A 21930-nucleotide genomic window follows, 5' to 3' on the forward strand; every position below is an offset into this window, starting at 1 on the left:
CTGACTTTGGCTGGGGTCATGATCTCACGGTTCGTGGGTTCGAGCCCCACGTCAGGCTCTGTGCTTGCAGCTCAGAGCCTGGAGCCTGCTTCGGATTCTGTGTCTCCCTCTCTCTCTGCCTCTCCCCTGCTCACCCTCTGTCTCTCTCTCTCTCTCTCAAATAAATGTTAAGAAAACTAAAAATAAATTAAAAATAAAAAACAAAACAATTTTTTTTAATTACAGAGTATGAAATTTGGGATTAAAATAGTGAACAAGGTTTCTTCACTGTCTTCCTAAGTAAATGTGCACTGACAGTTGCAGGCTGGGGTACTACTATTTTCCGAATGTCCCTAAGCACAGAGTCCTGCTATTAAGGGGTGCCTGATGGGGCTGCTGTTGTGGGGGAGACGCTCGGGAGACCCTGCCTGCCCACACACCAGCGCTCACAAGCAACTGGACTGGAGACAGATTTTCAGCTCCTTGGAGGGATGAGCTAACCCAGAAAGTCCCTGCAGGGGTGAGTCATGGGAGCGCTTCCACAGAAGGGGATTAGACCTGGCATCTGAGGAACACAGGTGTGGGCGTGAAGCTTCTAGAGCCTTGAGCACGGCCAGGTGGCCCGGGTCCAGCATGTCCCAAGGGAGGGGGCTGGCTCCTACCACCTTCTCACCCGGGTCCCGCCCCTGCCGGCTGGGTGTGCTCTGGGCTAGAACCATCTTGAAAATCGCAATGAGAATAGATTACCAAGCCATCCTTTTCAGAGGCATTTCTGCGTGCTGTTTGCACACATGCGTGCGGGAGCTCACTTGTGAAATCCCATGCAATTTTTAAATATTAAATAGCGACCTGCTGCTGGGCCCAAGCTTCTGGCATTTGCCATCTTGGCATCAAGGGGTGGTCCAGTGGAAGCTCGCAGGAAGTGGGACAGAACCTCTACGTTCCCAAAAAAGACAGAAAGGGCCAGAGAAAGCGAGGGCCGTCAACCAGCAGGGGGAACTGGTCATGACTGGTCATGCCTCGCTCTCTTAGGCACATTTTTGGTAAAGGTCTTTCCTACGTTTACTGAGCACACATCGCAAAACAGATAGAATTCGACCAGGATGCTACTGGGCACAGACACAGTGGGTCTGCCGTCTACAAGTCCTTCCTCTGGAGGGCTAAGTTTTCCACATGCCACGTGTCCCACAGACGTCCTACCCATAACGTCGACAAGGCACTGAGTCACTTCTCTCTCTTTGGACGGCATCCTATCCACTGGATTTCGAGAGTCTACAAGACGCAATGTAACTTCCATCTGTTTGTGTGGGGTTTTTGTAAGATGTTGAGCCTAAAGCAAGGTCAGCAGACTATGAGCCTAGGGCCAAATCTGAAGGTCCCCTTGTTGTAAAAAGGGGAAAAAAAACAGCTACGCCTGTAGCTTTAAATACTGGCAGTGACCACTTTGTTGCTATGAAGGCGGAACTGATCGGGGAGAAACACACCTACGGAAATATTTGTTATCTGGCCCATCACAGAAAAAATATTTACTGGCCCTTGCTCTCCGCCTTAGATGGCTGGTCATGAAGACTGAGGAACAAACATCTTCCGCCAAAATAGTGTTCTGAAACAATAATAACTAAGATATTGTGAGCAGGGGAGAAACTAATTAATGGATGTACAGCAATATTAACGTGCTTGACTTAAAGCCAAGTTCTGTTTTCAGTTTTTTAGTAAGTAATTGATTATTCTCTAAACATGAGCAGACGCAGGATTAGCAGATTTGAAATTTCTGAATATACACGTCTTCTTTTTTACTTAATACGACATTTGTGTTAAAGTGTCCGATGACGGTATTTCATTAAGTGGCCTTGTATCCAACTGTCACACAAAATGACAAATTGCCACTCTCGGAATGCAGGCAATTACGCCCTGAAAGACTCGGGAAGCAGGGAAGATTCCACACTCGATCGGACTGACGGAGAGGGTCACACTGTGACCCATGGTGAAGGTGTAAACGCAGACATCAGAAGCTCTGTGGAAAAGAGCACAGGTGGAGCTTACTCTGCTTTGCTCAAGAAAATGAGAACTTTGCTGCCAGCAGGGATGTTCCTGGTGCTCAGCAAACATCACCTAAATGAGGAGGTGGTAACAATCAGGGTTCCAGTCCTTGCACGCATGGGTGCCACATGCTTGCTCACATGCTGTCACTGCATTGTGTCTGTACGACATACTGCTCACTCAACTAGAGTTCAGCATGACCTACACCAATGTGACCTCCCTATAAAGTAACCCAACTCCACCTCATCAGGACCCAACCCAAGGAAGGTCATCATGACATAACCCAAGGAGACCTCATCATCACCCAACCCAACTAGACCTCATCATGATGTAACCCATACAGACTTCATCATGATATAAGTTAACTAGACCTCATCATGATATAACCCAACCAGACCTCATCATGATATAAGTCAACTAGACCTCATCATCACCTAACCAACTAGACCTCATCATGACATAACCCATCTAGACTTCATCATGATATAAGTCAACTAAACCTCATCATGATATAAGTCAACTAGACCTCATCATCACCTAACCCAACTAGACCTCATCATGACATAACCCATCTAGACTTCATCATGATATAAGTCAACTAAGCCTCATCATGATATAAGTCAACTAGACCTCATCATCACCTAACCAACTAGACCTCATCATGACATAACCCATCTAGACTTCATCATGATAAAAGTCAACTAAACCTCATCATGATATAAGTCAACTAGACCTCATCATCACCTAACCCAACTAGACCTCATCATGACATAACCCATCTAGACTTCATCATGATATAAGTCAACTAAGCCTCATCATGATATAAGTCAACTAGACCTCATCATCACCTAACCAACTAGACCTCATCATGACATAACCCATCTAGACTTCATCATGATAAAAGTCAACTAAACCTCATCATGATATAACCCAAGCAGACCTCATCATGATATAAGTCAACTAGACCTCATCATCACTTAACCCAACTAGACTTCATCATGACCCAACCCAACTAGACCTCATGATCTCCTAATCAACCAGATGTCATCATGACCTAAACCACCACACTGCAACAAACAGCACAGGAATGGAATGATTTTTGTTCGCATTGCAACATTGCCCAGTTTCATAAGTAATTAACAAGATGAAACAGACAAGTGCACTGGAGAAGTCACAAGGGCAGAGATAACGAGGGCTGGATGACAGCCTCTGTCTTTTCTCAGACCAGACGTTCCCTCCCTGTCCTGCTCCACAAGCTTCCTTCTGCCACGAGCCTAAATTCAGCAGTCCCTCAGAGGGCACCTATTTCTCCTTGTGTTCAAGACCTGATGTCACTTTGATCAAGTTATTCCACATGGTGGCAGAAATCCCAGATACAGCAGGAGTCTCCTAGAGGACCCAGTCTGTCTGCTCACATGCCCTGTCCCCTGATGTGCTCAGGTCCCAGGGAGACATAAACACATCACAGAGGTGCTAAAACTGAAGAAGACGTCTAGAAATGCACACTCAGACAGGCCCTCTCTCCTGTAAGACCCCCACATCTGCAAACAACCCCTCTTCATCTGCGAGGGAAGATGCGGACATTGGTAAAGACAGCCCATGCAAGGACTTGTCAAAAACTGTTCAAACATTTCCCCATCTATGCAGACAACGGGCACTTGGATGCATCCCTGAAGGAAAACAACACTCTGACGAGGAAAGAAAACGGTGAGGTAGACCAAGAAGTAATCCACCTGTCCCAAAGCCTGAGAAATATGTTCCGTTCAACAGACCCGATTGTTCATGACAGGGAGATGCCTACGTGGGTCCGTGAGGAAGGAATCACTGTAAGAAACCATAGGTTTTCAAAAAGTGAAATGTGGGAAGGGCCATGTGACACACACACACAAAATTTTAAACTGCGGAGTCATGTTTTGCAAAAGCGTAAGAAAAGATTCACATGTAGGAGTATGAGTCTGTTTGGTTACGGGACCGAAGGAATCACTGAGTATACCCACGTGGGTCAAAGAAAACAGAAGGCCACACTGGCTGGACCTCAGGTTCCCCATGTGGGTCAAGAGCCCCCCACCCCAGACATCCTCCATGGAACTCAGGACTGTGAGTTTCAACATCAACAATCACCCATATCATGGTGGCCAACCCCTAAGAATGTGGACAAGACACAGAAGTCTGGGCAGGGTCTATGACCTGGCCACCGCCAGAAACCAGATACACTTTCATAACAGGGTTCACGTGTTGAAGCTGGCTCAAAATAAAGCTTAAGATCCTCACAGGGGCCAATCGTAGGTGTCGCTAAACCCCCCAGGAGGTCACTTAATGTACGCCATTACGTGATGAGTTTGTGTTCTTACATATTTTTATATCTGTACCTCAGTATCCTTTGGTTTATAATATTAATGGATTTTAGTGGATTAATGGATTTTCGTAATGGATTCATATTTTTAATATTAATGCATTTAAGCAGAACTGGATGCCAACAGTGTCCAAGGACTGGGAAAGGGGAAACGTGACTGTGTCCTGAGCTCAGAAGAGCCAGGAAGGAACAAAACACATTCATGTTGAAATACCCAGCCTCGACTAGAGCTTCTGATCCAAAACCACCCTTCGATAGATGGTAGCGGGCAAAAGATACAGGAAAAAATGGGAGAAAGGAAGAAATAAATCACTAATGGCTCAGTAAACGACCATGCGTAATGTTATTTGGAAAGTCTTAAGTGGAAAGCAATCCTTAACAGCTAAAACGAGACGTGTAATACGATTTATATATAAACAGACACCATAAAAGGTAGTAATTAAATGCAGATGATGTCAGTAGGGGACGTAGTTAGTGGGACACCTGGGTCAGCAGTTAAACATCTGACTCTTGATTGTGGCTCAGGTCATGATCTCGCGGTTGTGACCTCGAGCCCCATGTCAGGGTCCGTGCCTGCTTAAGATTCTCTCTCTCTCTGTCTCTCCCTCTGCCTGTCCCCTGCTGGCATAGGCACTCTCTTTGTCTCTCAAAAAAAAAAAAAGAGAACATAATTAGCATTGAGTGCTTGTTTTTTTTTTTTTCCCCAAAGCTGATGTGCACATAGCATTTTTGCCAGGTGATTAAAAATTCTACCCCCAGTTCTCTGGAACTATTAAACAAAAGCAAAATGGGTCCTTGGAACTCTCTCTTTTTCCAGGCAAGGAAAATCCCTTCATTTTCAAAGAGGAGTTAGAAGCCGGGATAAGGAACAGAGAGAGTTTGGAATAGGAGAAGGGAAAATACAGTGTCTATAGGATCTGGTAGCAGAGGAAGCCAGCGTTGTGAACACAGGCTGAGAGTCTGGTACGGACTACATTGTGTCTTCCCCAGGCTCATACGCTGAAGCCCTGAGCCCTAGGTCCTCAGAATGTGGTTGTGTTTGGGGGTGGGTCTTTAAAGAGGGGATTAAGGTAACATGAGGTCACTAAGGTGGGTCCTAATGCAGTAGGGCTGGGGATGCAAAGAGGACATTTGTGTTTTCCACAAAGGACCGTCGCACCCACGAGCAAACGACTGTCTGCATGCAGACACGCGCGAGCTTCTGGCTCCCTGGCGTTAGCCAAAAATGCAATCGTCACCTATGATCACGTGCATGCCGAGCCTCGCCAGCTGCCTCGCCGTGGCATAGCCGATGCCATCCGTGCCTCCGGTCACTATGGCCACACGGTCGGGTTGTGGGGGAAAAACTGCAGGAGACAGAATCAGAGACAAAAACATCAACATGAGGCTGACAGGCAGAGCGTGCGTGCATCAGAACCCCACCACGGGAGAACGTGGACGGGCCAGGGGAGGCGTGGTGCGGTGCGTGTGGTTTGGTTCCTCGTGGGTTCCCCGCAGGCTCGGAACCGTGGGGTGGGGGGCAGTCATGAGCGATTACACCCTGGGGAGAGACACCTGTAACGTCTCCCTTGACCCCAGGGAGGCTGTGGCAGGAACCGACTGGAATAGCAGCACAGCAACAGGCAGGAAGGTCCTGAGCAGACTCGGGTGTCGTGTTCACAACCGCGGACAGGAGTCCAGGGCAAACGTTCCCAGGCAACACCAGGCAGGGAGTATTTGGGTCGGAAGTGTAGGCTTTACTGTTGCCCAAGGACGGAGAAGGGCAGCAGATTGGGGGGTGACTGCTTGCCAGTGAAAAAGAAGTTTCCTGATCACACTGCCCAAGAGGAGGGGGCACGCCACGCCGCGGGGCCCCACGGGGAAGCAGCAGGTGGGTCAGGACGCGGACAGACTAGGAAACATGGACTCGAGCCTTTCTCGTGCAAAGAAATGGGTGAGGTAATCAGGCTAAGCTGGTTTTGCATGGGCTAGTGTGGGTGATTTCAGCGCTCTCCAGGTGGTAAGGGCTGTCCTAGTTGTGGGTCCCTGGCCCTGCAGTGACTGGGGGGATAATGTGGATCATGGCCCAGAGTGGGGTCTTGGAGGCAGTGGGGTGAGGGCTGTGGACGGGTTGGTTTGCATTTGAAAAGCGTGCTCCTCCTCCAGGAACTGGCCAGTGAGGAGAGCTTCAGCGTACGAAAAAGGTGACCAAGATGAACGTTTTAATAAATGGTGTTGGGTCACCTAAATAGACATTGGGGCAAAAAAAGAAAAATTAGACCCATACCTCATAGTACACATCAAACAACCAAGAAGAAGAAGTCACACAATGAAGATATTACAAAAAAAGCATGAATACGTTTATCTTTAATCTCAGAGTACAAAAAGCCATCCCTAATTATAAGTCAAACGTGAGAAAAATTGAGTAAACAAATTTCACTGGTGGAAAAAAAAAGACACCAAAAGCAAAGTTAGAAAAAAAAAATGATAAACTCGAAAAAAAAATTGCAATCCTATCACATGCAAAGAGGTATTTTCTTGTTTGTAAGAGTTGTTAAAAATCAAGGAAAAAAACAGTCTATAACGAAAAAGGGGCAAAGATCGCCGTGTATATGAAAACATACGGCATGGTCTTTATAACGGCCTTTGGGTTTGTACCGAATAAGAAAAATACTTGTGAAAAGCCCCTGAGGTACCATCCGAGTAGCAAAAGTGCATCCACTTGGATGGCACACGTGTCTGGCATTGTGGGTAGGAATTTGAAATGGGACAGTCCCGATGTGGGTGGGGGCACTGACCAATACATTGTGCAACATGAAAGGCATTCATCGTGTGGTCCCGCAAAATCACTTCTAAAAATCTCCCTTGGAGATACAGCACACGCTTCCAAGGTGAAGCCAAGGATCGTCACCGCAGCCTGCGTCCCCGTGCGTAGGGATGTACAGCCTGCCCCACGTCCACACCTTGGGGTCTCCCCGCCCACCTTCGGTCTGTGCGATCACACAGGGAACAAAGGGTCAGCAGCCCTGCAAGCATGGCCCAAGTGCAGGTGAAGAATTGCACCTGCTGGGCAAGGACCAGCTTTGATCCCCGTGTTAGGAGATCCTTCCAGGAATCCACTTTCCTTCCACGGGCACGTGCCGCCACGGTCAGGCATTCTCGTCCCTAAAATGAAGAACTAAGCCTACAAAGGAAAGCCTGAGCAGGCCAACTGGATATCTTCCCTGCCCTACGGACGTTGAAACATTTGAAAACACAGTCTCCACCAGGAAGAGTGTCTCTGGCTGGGGCAACTTCTCTAAAGGACCTCACTCCATGCGACTCCTTCAGGCTACACAGCAAGTCTGCAGACACCCAGGCTCCACTCAACAACCGGGAGCCCTCCCCTCAGGTGGGTTTAGGTCCCAGCAGGATGCACGCTCTTTTTAACCAGGCTGTTCTCGTGGCCTACTGATGGGAGGACAGCAGGATCGCAGAGAGGTTCTGCAGGGAAAATGCATGAGCGACGGTCCAGTCCCACGTTTCTTTTACAGGTGACAGAGGTGAGGACCCAAGGTCCAAGAGAGGAGGGGAGCCTGGTGTCCCAACGCGGGGACACGCACACCCTTGTATTTACCTGGACAGGACGTCTCACAGCACTCAGGGTCACCAGCAAAAGGCAGACAGCAAGGTCTTTGTAAGCAGTCCTAACCTTTCATCCCAAAGCGAGATTGACGGGCAGTGCTTAATGCTTAAATCATAACAGACGAGGCCCCCAGACCCTCCCGATTTACACACACTTCCTGTCCAGAAATGGCTAGCCATGCTGCTTACAGAGAAAGAAACAGAAAGCAGGATATATATCCATATATAATATATACACACATGAAATGTGTATGTTAAGTCGGGGCCCCCCAGGTGGCTCAGTCGGTTAAGCATCCAACTTCGGCTCAGGTCATGATCTCACGGTTCATGAGTTCAACCCCTGCATCAGGCTCTGTGCTGACAACTCGGAGCCTGGAGCCTGATTCTGTGTTTCCACCTCTCTCTGCCCCTCCCCTGCTCTCACTCTGCCTCTCCTTCAAAAATAACCATGAAGAAACATTATTTAAGCTAAAATACAAAGGGAATATTTTTTTAAGTGGAAAAAAAAAATAAAAACAAAAACAGAGCTCCCAAGGGTCACGGCCAATATGAAACGGTCTAGTAGGCATGTGAGTGGAATCGGAGGAAGAGAGAGAAGTATTTTAAGAAACGAAGAATGATTCCGAGCCTGTTTGGGATTCTCTGTGTCCCTCTCTCCTGCCCCTCCCCCACTGGCTCTCAAAATAAATAAACTTAAAAAAAAAAAAGAAAGAAAGAAAGAAAGAAACGGTGACTGAGAATTTCACACGGGAGAGAGGTCGTAAGAATACCGACCTTGACTTAATTTCCTTCCTCGTGGCTTTGCGTGTTTCCGGAATGGACGTGAACATGAATTCCTTTTGTTCTGAAATCAATCATTTCCTGAGCGAGCACAGCATTAACCTTAACGTAGCTTAATCACACGCGTCCTGCCCACGCCCGTCTCCTGGTGGGAAGGATCCCTGTGCAATATGGATGCCATTCCCATTGCAGACTTTGTCTCAAACATATGGCCCCGGGGGTGGTCTTTGGGTTGACGATCCCATCAGAACAGCGATGACCAGCCCGACAGGGAAACAGCAACGAGACAAATGCCCTGGTTCATAAAGACTCAAGGAGATGGGTTTACAGGGAAAACGCACCCCTGCTGTGTTGGGAGACAAGATTCCAGGCTTCCACGGAAATACACGAACGAATCTTCACTTAACACCGGCTGTGATTTTCGAGATACCAGAATCCCCAACAGCGTGATAGGAGGTACCAGGTGCCTCAAGGTCGTGAGTGTTGTTTCCGGATATAAAGTTACGATGCAAAACTTAATTTTGCAAGACATCTTTTTTTTTTTTTTAAAGTTTATTTACTTATTTCACGAGAGCGTGAGCCAGGGAGGGGCACAGAGGGGGAGACAGAGAGAATCCCAAGCAGGCTGTCGGTGCAGAGCCTGACGTGGGGCTCGAACTCACGAGCCAGGAGATTGTAACCTGAGCGGAAGTCGGACGCGGAACCCACTGAGCCACCCCGGTGCCCTTACGCTGCAAGACATGTTTAAAAGTCTCCTTCTATTACTACCTCTGCCCTTAGTGTGTAGTATGTGCTCTTTGGAAAAATAACACCTTCTATTTTCCCAACTTCAAAGTTAAAGACACAGATCCTGAGCCGTAAAGCTTCCCAGGATTAAGCCAAATGAACACAAACGATCTGAAACGATAAAAACTTCAGGCTCCATGTTCAAGGTGTGCAAATATAATTTATGGAAGTTGCTTATACGATGCATGTTAATAACGGGTGTGGGGGGGGGTGGGGGGAGTAAATCAAATCCTCAAACTCAGTTCCAGAGATAGATCTGAACCACCTGGGAAGATTAAAAATCATCTGCATCTATGCCGATCGTAAGACCCCCCCCCTCCCACGGAGCTCCAAGAGCAATTTCCGCCTTGAGCTTCCTGGCAGCCAAAGAGAAAAGGGCAGACATGCCAGAGATGGCTCTCCCGCCACCTTTTCAATGGACACGTGTTAAATCAGCACCACACATCAAAGGCTTCCTCGCATCTTCCATCGGGGGCATCTTTTGAAGACACAGAAGGAGTGATGGGAACAGTCTTCAAACAGAGGAACAGACAAGATTTTTGTCTCGTGGCACCGGGGGTGCGTGTGTGAGCCCCAGGAAGGCTGCACGGAATGACAGCGACAGTGCAACACTGAGAGGCGGCCCCCTGATGCGTCCCTGCGACACACGACTGAGAGGGGGTCCCGGGGAGACTGAGCTCACTTCCACGGGCAGGGGGCGGGGGTGTGAGCTGCGTGTCGCAGACAAGGCCCAGCGAGCATCCTCGAGGCAGAAGGGACAGTGGAAAGCAGGTCCAGCAGGAGGGACTTCTGAGGGAGCATTTGGAAAAGCAGATCTGAGGGCCGCTTAGCGCAACGGGCAGGAGAGACGGACCCCATTGACTCCACAGGCTGCACCCCTGGGCACGCACACCCTCTCCCAAGCCGCCCTCAGCAGCCATCTCGACTGGCCACCTGCCAGCAGCTGCTCAGATTTAGACACTGACTGATACACACTTACACGCCCGTGCATCAAAATGCAGGTGTCACATGTTCTGTTCACGCGTTTTTGTGCCGATGCCAGGAAGGGTTTGCCCGCTGACGATCTTTTACCACAAGCTAAGCTCAAGGAGCCTTTTTCTTCTAGAAGAACAAAGGTCCTCACTGTGTTGAAATGAGGCCCCCCCACCGCCCCCGACCGTCACCAGAATGGGAAGGAAAACAGGTGCCTTCTCACAGAGGCTGCCACACAAAGCCAAGGGAAGAAAAAAAAAAAAAAGGTTCATTTCAGGAAAACAGGAATGTGAAGGGGAAACCGAGGGGCAGATATTGCTACACTCAGAGCAAGGAGGTTCGACCTGCAGTTTCCCACACACGCAAAAGTCTGAACAAGCCAGCGAGGCCCAACCCAAAGGAGGAAATGAGGAGGCACGCCCCATGGAAAGTGGGGGGAGGAGGTGCCCACAGAAAGGCACTGGATTTGAGGTCAAGGGACTCAGTTCCCCGAGTGCCCCCCGTGCCAAGGACGAGCCTAACGCCCTCGTTTCCAGCACAGATGCAGGCTGTGGGCCAACCCCCGCCGTGCCCAGAGAGCTGACTTCCAGAGCAAGAGGCTAACACCACCACACCTGACATGGTCCAGGAGTCAGGCTGTGAAATCCCCACGCCCTGACCTTAGAGCCCCCGATCCCTCTGGCTGATGAGCTCCGGGGCTGCTGAGCCCCGGACAACGATATCACAGGCATGAGCATCACGGCTTTCAGGATAGCTGATTTAGCTGGGCCGCGGTGCCCAGATATGGGGTCAAACAGCATTCTGGGTGTTTCTGTGAATCTGTTTGTTTGTTTGTTTGTTTGTTTGTTTGTTTGTTTGTTTGTTTTGGATAACATTAACACAGAAATCAATAGAGTGTGAGAAAAGCAAATTTTCCTCCCTAATGTGGGTGGGCCTTTTCTAAGCAGTTAACGGCATTAATGTTAACAGACTGACATTCTCTGAGCAAGACGGCATTCCCCCAGGAGATACTCTTCAGATTCAAACTGTAAATCTGCCCTGGGTTTCCAGCCTACTGGTCCACCCTGCAGATTTTGGATTTAGCTGCCTCTATCACTCCATGAGCCAATTCCTTAAGATGATAAGAAATACATATGTAGAGAGAGACAGATGATGGTTGGATGGACGGATGGATCGATAGATAGATAGACACATTAGGTAGATATACACATATGATGGATGGATGGATGGATGGATGGATGGATGGATGGATGGATGGATACGTAGATACACAGATGATAGATTGGATGGATGGATGGATGGACAGATAGATGATAGATAGATAGATAGATACATAGATACATAGATAGACAGATAGATTTGATGGATGGATGGATAGATAGATAGATAGATAGATAGATAGATAGATAGATAGATTTGATGGATATATAGATAGATGATAGATAGATAGATAGATAGATAGATAGATAGATAGATAGAATTGATAGGTAGTTAGGTAGACACATAGGTACATAGATAACGGATGGATGGACAGACGGATGGATGTTTAAATGCATATATGTAGGGGCGCCTGGGTGGCTCAGTCGGTTGAGCGTCTGACTTCAGCTCAGGTCATGATCTCACGGTCCATGAGTTCGAGCCCCGCGTCGGGCTCTGTGCTGACCACTCAGAGCCTGAAGCCTGTTTCGGATTCTGTGTCTCCCTCTCTCTCTCTGACCCTGCCCCATTCATGCTCTGTCTCTCTCTGTCTCAAAAATAAATAAACATTAAAAAAAAAATTTTAAATGAATAAATACATATATGTATTGAATTGCAGATACACGACCAATTTCAGCATAAGTATATCCCGCGCAATATTCTGCGGACTGGCCGACTGCATTCACACATCACACACATATCTCTTTAGCAGACAGCGGTCCAGCCACATCCTTGCTATTGTGTCCAGAGCACACGGTCTCATCTTGGGCAACGTGGACAAGGTCAGAGCTCTCCCCAAGCTTCAAGTTCTGGCCCCACGGAGCTTCACTACCGCCTACGGGAGTGTGCCTCAGGTGTCACATTCTCCTGTAAGCAGCGAGCAGCCAGCCCACACCGAGCAGAGTTTGCTCAGAAATCTACTCCACGAAACGTCCAATTCCCCCACGGGTGAGGTCTACCTTCCACCCAACACTAGCACACAACTCAGCCAAGGCCTCCCTCACTCGATTGCAAGGACCACCTTGCCTCCACAGTGTCCGAGAACCTGTTCCCAATTCCTGTCTGAGACCTCACCAGACACACCTGCCATGTTCCCAAGCTCACCTTCATTCTGTACAAGATGAGGCCTATCTGTCTACGTCTAGGGCAACAGAAGGTCTCCCCAAAGATGTCCCACTGACCTGGGGGCTTCAACAACACACATCTGTTGTCTCCCAGTCCTGGAGGCTGGGAGTCTGAGATCTAGGTGGGGCCAAGCCTGGGACTGAGATCCAGGCAGGGCTGAGGCCAGGAGTCTGAGATCCAGGCAGGGCCGAGGCCGGTAGTCTGAGATCCAGGCAGGACCAGAGGCTGGGAGTCTGAGATCCAGGCAGGGCTGAGGCCGGGAGTCTGAGATCCAGGCAGGGCTGAGTATGGGGGTCTGAGGTCCAGGCAGGGCTGGGTTTGGGAGTCTGAGATCCAGGACGGGTGAGGCTGGGAGTCTGAGATCCAGGCAGGATGGAGGCTGGGGGTCTGAGGTCCAGGAGACATGAGGCTGGGGGTCTGAGGTCCAGGCAGGGTGGAGGCTGGGGGTCTGAAGTCCAGGCAGGGGTGAGGCTGGGAGGCTAAGATCCAGGCAGGGCTGAGGCTGGGGGTTTGAGGTCCAGGTAGGGCCGAGGCTGGAGGGTCTGAGGTCCAGGCAGGGTGGAGGCTGGGAGTATGAGATCTAGGAGGGGCTGAGGCTGGGGGTCTGAGGTCCAGGCAGGGTGGAGGCTGGGGGTCTGAAGTCCAGGCAGGGGTGAGGCTGGGAGGCTGAGATCCAGGCAGGGCTGAGGCTGGGGGTTTGAGGTCCAGGTAGGGCCGAGGCTGGAGGGTCTGAGGTCCAGGCAGGGTGGAGGCTGGGGGTCTGAGGTCCAGGAGGGGTGAGGCTGGGGGTCTGAGGTCCAGGAGGGGTGAGGCTGGGGGTCTGAGGTCCAGGCAGGGTGGAGGCTGGGGGTCTGAGGTCCAGGCAGGGCTGAGGCTGGGGGTCTGAGATGCAGGCAGGGCTGAGTCTGGGAGTCTGAGATCCACGCAGGGCTGAGGCTGTGAGTCTGAGGTCCAGGAGGGGCTGAGGTTGGGGGTCTGAGGTCCAGGCAGGGCTGAGGCTGGGGGTCTGAGGTCCAGGCAGGGTGGAGGCTGGAGGTCTGAGGTCCAGGCAGGGTGGAGGCTGGGGGTCTGAGGTCCAGGCAGGGGTGAGGCTGGGAGGCTGAGATCCAGGCAGGGCTGAGGCTGGGGGTTTGAGGTCCAGGTAGGGGTGAGGTTGGGGGGTCTGAGGTCCAGGTAGGGCTGAGGCTGGGGGTCTGAGGTCCAGGAGGGGTGAGGCTGGGGGTCTGAGGTCCAGGCAGGGGTGAGGCTGGGAGGCTGAGATCCAGGCAGGGCTGAGGCTGGGGGTTTGAGGTCCAGGCAGGGGTGAGGCTGGGGGGTCTGAGATCCAGGCAGGGTGGAAGCTGGAGGTCTGAGGTCCAGGCAGGGTGGAGGCTGGGGGTCTGTGGTCCAGGCAGGGTGGAGGCTGGGGGTCTGAGGTCCAGGCAGGGTGGAGGCTGGAGGTCTGAGGTCCAGGCAGGGGTGAGGCTGGGAGGCTGAGATCCAGGCAGGGCTGAGGCTGGGGGTATGAGGTCCAGGCAGGGTGGGGGCTGGGGGTCTGAGGTCCTGGAGGGGTGAAGCTGGGAGGCTGAGGTCCAGGCCCCGCCGAGGCTGGTTTGTCCCGAGGCCTCTCCTCTGGGTGCACAGATGCCGTCTTCCCCCCGGGTCCCCAGGTGGTCGTCCCTCCCTACGTGTCTGTGTCCTGATCTCCTCTCCTCGTAAGGACCGCAGCCCTAGTGACCGCATCCTACCTGACCATCTGCAGAGACCCCGCTTCCAAAGACGACCCCCTGGCAGGTACCAGGGGCTAAGACCTCAGGGTGTCTCTGGTGGTGTGGGGGGAGCCCAATTCACACCCTCGTGACCGGTGCGCACGCGTGCACAGGTCCGTGCGGGACACGCGTCCGTCCCGGGACGCGGCAGCCTGGCTGGAGGGGCTGAGCCGGGCACCCTTCCCGCCCCATTTCCTCCCCGACGGTGCTCGGGTCGACCCCACGTGCCTTGTGTCCTTCCCTGAAAAGCCGGTGCAAAGAGACAAAGGATGAAGCCCCACACAGCAGCTCGTGTCCGGCGGGTAGCAGAGGGAGCGTGGCGCAGCCTGCGCCGTACCCGGGTCGCGGCCACGCAGCCGTCCCGGGACCTTGGGTGAGGCCGCCGGCGGGGGGCAGCACTCACCGCGGGTCTTAGCAGCTTCCCGGTGCACCTGCGAGCGGCTCCGGGTTAAAAAGTAACCAATCCCTCCAACGCCCGGGGGCTTGGCGAGGGCGTCACGTTCGCAGGCACCGCGAGAGGCAGGTCCCGTGCACCTCGCGGGTAGAGACCCGGGGGGCCCTCTTCTTTGTCTGGAACCTGAACGTGCGGGGTCGACCTCGTGCCGGCGAGCGCCAGCGGCTGGGGAAGGGGTCACAGGATAGCTGTGCGCACACCCGGGTGTGCAGAAGTCCTGCAGGGAAAAAGCGGGGTCACGGCGACCGCGTCCGGAAACCGTTTAATTCCGTGGCACCGAAAGGGTCTCGGGAATGAAGGGAACGTGCTTTTGTGCGCAAAGACGTTTTGCAAAAGAACGTGAACATCGGGGCGCCTGGAAGGGGGGGGGTGCTCAGTCGGTTGGGCACTTGATTTCGGCTCAGGTTATGATCTCGCGGTGAGTGGGTTCGAGCCTCGTGGTAACAGCACAGAGTCTGCTTGGGATTCTCTCTGTGTGTCTGTGCTCTTCCTCTGCTCTCTCTCTCTCTCTCTCTCTCTCTCCAAATAAATCCGTTTACTAAGTAATTAGCTAACTAAATATTTCTCTCTCTCTGTCTCCAAATAAATCAGTTCACTAAGTAACTAGTCTGGCCCTTATATCCCTGGGACCCCGCGTCTCTTACGCAGGAAGTATGTACTCGCCAGGGTTCTCCGGAGAAGAGACCAGCAGACACCGGCAGAGACAAGGAGAGAAAGAGACAGAGAGAGATTTGACGTAAGGAATTGGTTCGTGCCAATTGTATGCATTTGAGGGTGTCTGTCTCCATTCTGCAGGGCCGGCCAGGAGGCTGAGACCCAGGGACAACCTAAGGCTGCAGCCGGAGTCCAAAGGCTGCCTGGAGACAGAATTCCTTCTCCCTCTGGGGAGCTCAGTGTCCTTTCTTGTGAGGCCTTCAACTGATCAGACGAGGCCCACCCACAGTATAGAGGGTCGTCTGCTGATTGCAATGTCCACCTCCTTGAGAAATATCTTCCTAGCAACGTGCAAACCGGTGTTTGACCACATGCCCGCACTGCACGGCGCAGCCAAGAGGACGCATAAAATTGACCATCAGAAAATATATGCCGTGTCCTACAACAGGCGCCCACGGCCACCGCCTGGAAGATCGGACCCAGCTAAGGGAGTGAGCTCCTTCGTGTGAGAAGCCACTGCCCTGAGTGAGGACAACAACGGGTCAGAGCGGCAATCCCAAGAAATATGCCAGTACGAACCCAAGACCCACAGGGCTCTGCACATATTCCCTTCGTATGGCTGGTTCCCTGGAAGAGCAGGGTGAACGTATGGGTGGAAGGAACAAGAAGTCAGCAACAGACACGGCAGGGACTTGGGCAGCGGACGGCCAGCGGGGCCAAGGGGCCGTGGATAAGGCACCCAGATGACCCAAGTGCCGGAGGACGTCTCGTCTTGTGACCAGAGGAAGCTGCATCCTTGTGTGGTCCTAACCCATCTGTCCTGATTTATTTCACAAGTTTTTCCCACAACTGTCCTTGGGCAGGTGGATGGATGCATCCACCGGGGCCCACGCAGGCAAGGGAATATTATTCAGTGTGAAATAGAAATGAGCTCTCCAGCCATGACAAGACATGAAATTACCTTCAATGCACATTACTAAGTGGAAAAAACCCAAAAAGTCTGGAAAGGCTTCATCCTGTGTGATTCCAGCTATAAGACATCCTGGAAAAGGCAAAGCCATGGGGACAGAAGGAAGATGGGCTGCCGGCAGGGGCTGGGGAGGGAGGGATGAGGAGGGCAAGCACAGACAATGTTTAGGGGCGTGCCGTGGGTCTGTACGTCACTCTGATGATGGACACGCATCACCGTACGTGTGTGCAAATCCACAGTCCGTACAACGCCAGGCGTAAAGTCTCATGTAAATTCAACTATGCAGGGAAACCGGGGACATTTCTGTATTTTCCCCTCAACTTTGCTGTGTGTGCACCTAAAACTCCTCTAAAAAATAAAATAAAATCTGTTAATTTAAAAAAAAAGAAAAAAGAAAAGAAAAGAAAGGAAAAGAAACACCAGGCTATGCTAGATGTGGTGTTCAGGAAGAGCCCACCGCCAAGGAAATATCTGTCCCGGGAGGAAGAATAAGTAGAAGAAAATATGCTTCCTGTGCAAGACACAGAGGGCGTATCCTGGGCATGTGCAGGGTATTTCTAAGTAGCACTGCTTTTGCAAGTGAATATAAGCTCCTCCCCTCCCGTGGGCTGGGAGCAAACCCTGAGCAGTGTGGTTGAAGGGGAGAGTCGACTGGGCATGACAGTCGGGGCGTCTGGCCCAGCTGCATTCACTCAAGTGCTCTCGTCAACCAGCCCGTGTGATGGTGAATCATACATGCCAACTTGACGGTGTTGAGGGAAGCTCAGAGAGCTGGGGAAGCATTCATTCCTCCTGGGAGTGTCTGTGAGGGTGTTTCTGGAAGGGATCAACATTTGATTCGGAGGATTGGGTCAAGCCGAGGGTTTTCTGCACTCTGGGTGGGCCTGGTCTAATCAGTGAACGGCAGGAGTAGCACCAAACACGTGGAGGGAGGGATAATGTGCTGTCTCTGCTGGAGGTGACTCATCCATCTCCTCCTGCCCTTGGACATCGGTGTCCCTGGTTCTCAGACCTTCAGACTCAGAATGAATCACATGGCAGGCAGATCATGACACTTCATGGCCTCCTAAGTGCATGTGTCAATCCCTCATAAAAAATAAATAGATCCAGATTCAGATGTGTGGCTGTGTGGTGGTCAGAGTTCTCCAGAACAACAAAACCAACAGGACATCTCTATATAGGACATAGGAGATACATGGATGGTTGGATGAATGGATGCAGGAGAGGCATGAGTGGACTGAGGGATGAATATAGGGGAAGGATGGATGGATGGACGGATGGACAGATAGACAGATGGATGCACAGATGGATAAATGGATGCAGGGGAGGGATGAATGGAAGGATGGATGGGTGGGTGGATGGATGGATAGATAGCTGGCTGGCTGGCTGGATGGATGGATGGATGGATAGGTGGATGGATGGAGGGATGAATATAGGGGAATGATGGATGGATGGATGGATGGATGGATGGATGGATGGATGGATGGAAGGATGGATGGATGGGTGCAGGGATGAATATAGGGGAATGATGGATGGAGGGATGGATGGATGGAGGGAGGGAAGGGATGGATGGAGGGATGAATATAGGGCTGGCTGGCTGGCTGGCTGACTGGATGGATGGATGAATGGAAGGATGGATGGATGGATGGATGGATGCAGGAATGAATATAGGGGAATGATGGATGGAGGGATGGATGGAGGGAGGGAAGGAAGGGATGGATGGATGGAGGGATGAATATACGGCTGGATGGATGCACGGGTGGATGGATGGATGGATGGATGGACGCATGGATGGATAAATGGATGCAGGGGAGGGATGAATGGAAGGATGGATGGGTGGGTGGATGGATGGATAGATAGCTGGCTGGCTGGCTGGCTGGCTGGATGGATGGATGGATAGGTGGATGGATGGAGGGATGAATATAGGGGAATGATGGATGGATGGATGGATGGATGGAGGGAAGGGATGGATGGAGGGATGAATATAGGGCTGGCTGGCTGGCTGACTGGATGGATGGATGGATGGATGGATGGATGGATGGATGGGTGGATGGAAGGATGGATGGATGGGTGCAGGGATGAATATAGGGGAATGATGGATGGAGGGATGGATGGATGGAGGGAGGGAAGGGATGGATGGAGGGATGAATATAGGGCTGGCTGGCTGGCTGACTGGATGGATGGATGAATGGAAGGATGGATGGATGGATGGATGCAGGAATGAATATAGGGGAATGATGGATGGAGGGATGGATGGAGGGAGGGAAGGAAGGGATGGATGGATGGAGGGATGAATATACGGCTGGATGGATGCACGGATGGATGGATGGATGGATGGATGGATGGATGGATGGACGCATGGATGGATAAATGGATGCAGGGGAGGGATGAATGGAAGGATGGATGGGTGGGTGATGGCTGGCTGGCTGGCTGGCTGGATGGATGGATGGATAGGTGGATACATGGAGGGGAGGGATGCATGGATGGAGGGATGAATATAGGGGATGGATGGATGGATGGATGGATGGATGGATGGACAAATGGACAGTTGATGGATGAATGGATGGGTGGATGAATGGAAGGGAGGGATGGATGGATGGAGGGATGAATATAGAGGATGGATGGATGCATCATGGATGGACGGATGAATGGATGGTTGAATGGGTGGGTGGGTGGTTGGATGGATGGATGGATGGATGGATGGATGGATGGATGGATAGACAGATGGATGGATGAATGGATGCAGGGGAGGGATGAATGGAAGGATGGCTGGGTGGGTGACGGATGGATGGATACACTGAGAGACAAATAGTACATACATAATAGATAGGGAATTGATAGGCAGGTAGACTATGCAATGGACTATAGACATAAACAGATATAAATAGGATATATATAAACACAGAATCCATCCCATGCAGACACAGAATCACAAAGCTTACTACGTACATAACAAATTAACATGGACGTAATTACGGTGACCTTGCCATCTACCCATAAAGAGCAGAGCCGATGTCCCCGACATTGTGCATGAGACATCGTCCTTCCTGCCTGCTGTACAGTCACCAGGTCCTTTCTGGGAAAACCCAGCCATGAGCTTCTTAGGAAAAACGTCCCCCCATCCCAAACCTCTGAGATGAAACGCACTTCAGAGACAGGTGCAGAGGCCACAGGGCTCCATCATCCTAACCGAGATTGCGACGGCCCACATCCCCAAGGAAGCTGCTCCTGAAGAATGTGCCCCCCCATCTGCTGTCGGTCCCCTGCGAAATGCACGCCTTGTCTCCTGTCACCGGGAGAATGCAGCATGTCTGGGACAATGAAGAAGCCACTGGATGCAGGAGGTGGGACGGACCTTGTCTGTGGCCAGAGGTCTGAGAGCTGAGCGGAGAGTCTGAGAATGTGCCCAGAGAAAGGAATGTGGGCAGCATGAACAGAGGGGCTGCACAGAGACCCCCAGCCTTGCAGAAACAGCTTACAGGGCCCTGACATGCACCAGCACCCAAAGAACCCAGGGACGAGGAAGGCTGGGAGTCACTGGTCCAGGAGGGACCCTGGGTCTATGTGTCTGGCAAGCAGGGAATGTCTACACGGTGGCTGCAGGCCGTGTCTTGGGAACCGGGTTCTGGGCACAAGATTGTCTCAAATGGCTGAGGTGCCTGTGTGCTAAGAGCATGGGGCCAGTGTGCATCCCTCGGGACCCAGCAGAGGACAGGAGGCTTCACCAGGACTGTTACAGCAGCCCAAGGAAACGTGACCTTGCACCTGCACGGACAGAGAAAGGAAGCCGCCAATGGTCAGAAAAACGTGGCCAAGGGGGCCACCCTGGCGAAGCTGAGCGAGGCCACAAGCCGCAGCCATGAGCTCTGAAATGTCACAAGAACAGCTCGGCCACATTGCAGGGCCTCACTTCACAGACACCAGGAGGGGTTGCCTTGAGGATCAGGTGTACAACGGCATGAGGAAACCCAAGAACAACCTGGCCAGGAAGACACAGAAACACTGCAGACCCAGACAGATGGATGGATGGATGGATGGATGGATGGATGGATGGATGGATGGATGAGTGGATGGATGGATGGATGGATGGATGGATGGATGGATGGATGGATGGATGGATACATGAATGGGTGAGTGGATGGATGGATGGATGGATGGATGGATGGATGGATGGATGGATGGATGGATAGATGGATGGATATATGAATGGGTGAGTGGATGGATGGATGGATGGATGGATGGATGGATGGATGGATGGATGGATGGATACATGAATGGGTGAGTGGATGGATGGATGGATGGATGGATACATGGCTGGCTGGCTGGCTGGCTGGATACATGCCTGCATGGATGGATGGATGGACACACTTGGACCTGACCACAGATAAGCAGTCTTGCACATCGCCACCACACAGGGAAGAAAAGCTTCCCTGTGCCTTGACCCCAGCAGAGGACGCACAGGTGGTGAGCTCCAGGAGCCCAGCATCGAGGACGAGCCCACTGCAGCCCTCGGGCAAAGGGTGGGCAGCCCATTCCTTGTTAGACCCCTGTCCCTGCCCAGCACGAGCAAGGATAGTGTCTGTGTTCATACGTGGCTGTTACGTTTGTAAGCAGTACAAACCCAGTCAGAAGGGCCAGACTGTTTCACACAAGAGACACACAATGGATGGGAGACTTGCGCACACCATCTGTGCACACACAGGGTCACAGGTGCACAGGGTTCACTCTGGCTCCTTTTCTCAGCCTTCTTGGGGCTGTTATAAAACAGAGTTAAAATGACGCCCTCCTGCAGAAGACGAACAAGGAAAAAGAGAAAAGAAAAGAGAAAAGTGAAGAGAAAAGAAAAGAGAAGGAAAGGAAAGGAAAAGAAAAGGAAAAGAAAAGAAAAGAAAAGAAAAGAAAAGAAAAGAAAAGAAAAAGAAAAAAAAGAAAAAAAAAAAAAAGAACCAAAGATAAAAAAAAAAAACAACAAACCCAGGTCAGACTTAGGGCTTTAGAAGATGCAAGCATAAACCCAGATGTGCTGTGTAGACCCAGACAAGAGAGTGCAGATAGGCTGGGGGCTGTGTGCGCATAAGCAGTGCTCACGGACCCCCACAGTGCCCACCGGGGACACACAGAGACAGATGTGCATCCCAGGGAACACGATGCAGTGGGCAGGTTCACAAGACTAAAAAGGGGCCTCAACTTAATACGTGTGTGTGCAAAAAAAAAATTTTTTTTGTTGTTGTCTGTCGCTTGGGTGGCTCAGTTGGTTAAGCAACCAACT

At 51.4% G+C, this 21930-nt stretch overlaps 1 protein-coding gene across 5 annotated transcripts in view; it reads right to left on the reverse strand.

The window, feature by feature from the left end:
- The window catches only part of DHRSX (dehydrogenase/reductase X-linked), a 228925-nt gene that overhangs the window by 197158 nt on the left and 9837 nt on the right, over nt 1–21930 (reverse strand). For 4 of the 5 annotated variants that reach the window (XR_009257163.1, XM_058713716.1, XM_058713713.1 and 1 more), the window contains exon 2: nt 5611–5718. The exons of the other annotated variant lie outside the window; for it this stretch is intronic. Coding sequence is in view for 3 of the 4 variants with exons in the window: in XM_058713716.1 (XP_058569699.1) it covers nt 5611–5718 (108 nt within the window). In the remaining variant the exon portion in view is untranslated. The remainder of the gene's footprint in view (nt 1–5610; nt 5719–21930) is intronic. 5 annotated transcript variants of the gene reach the window in all.

The sequence above is a fragment of the Neofelis nebulosa genome, chromosome X, assembly GCF_028018385.1.
Source record: "Neofelis nebulosa isolate mNeoNeb1 chromosome X, mNeoNeb1.pri, whole genome shotgun sequence".
Taxonomy (NCBI): domain Eukaryota; kingdom Metazoa; phylum Chordata; class Mammalia; order Carnivora; family Felidae; genus Neofelis; species Neofelis nebulosa.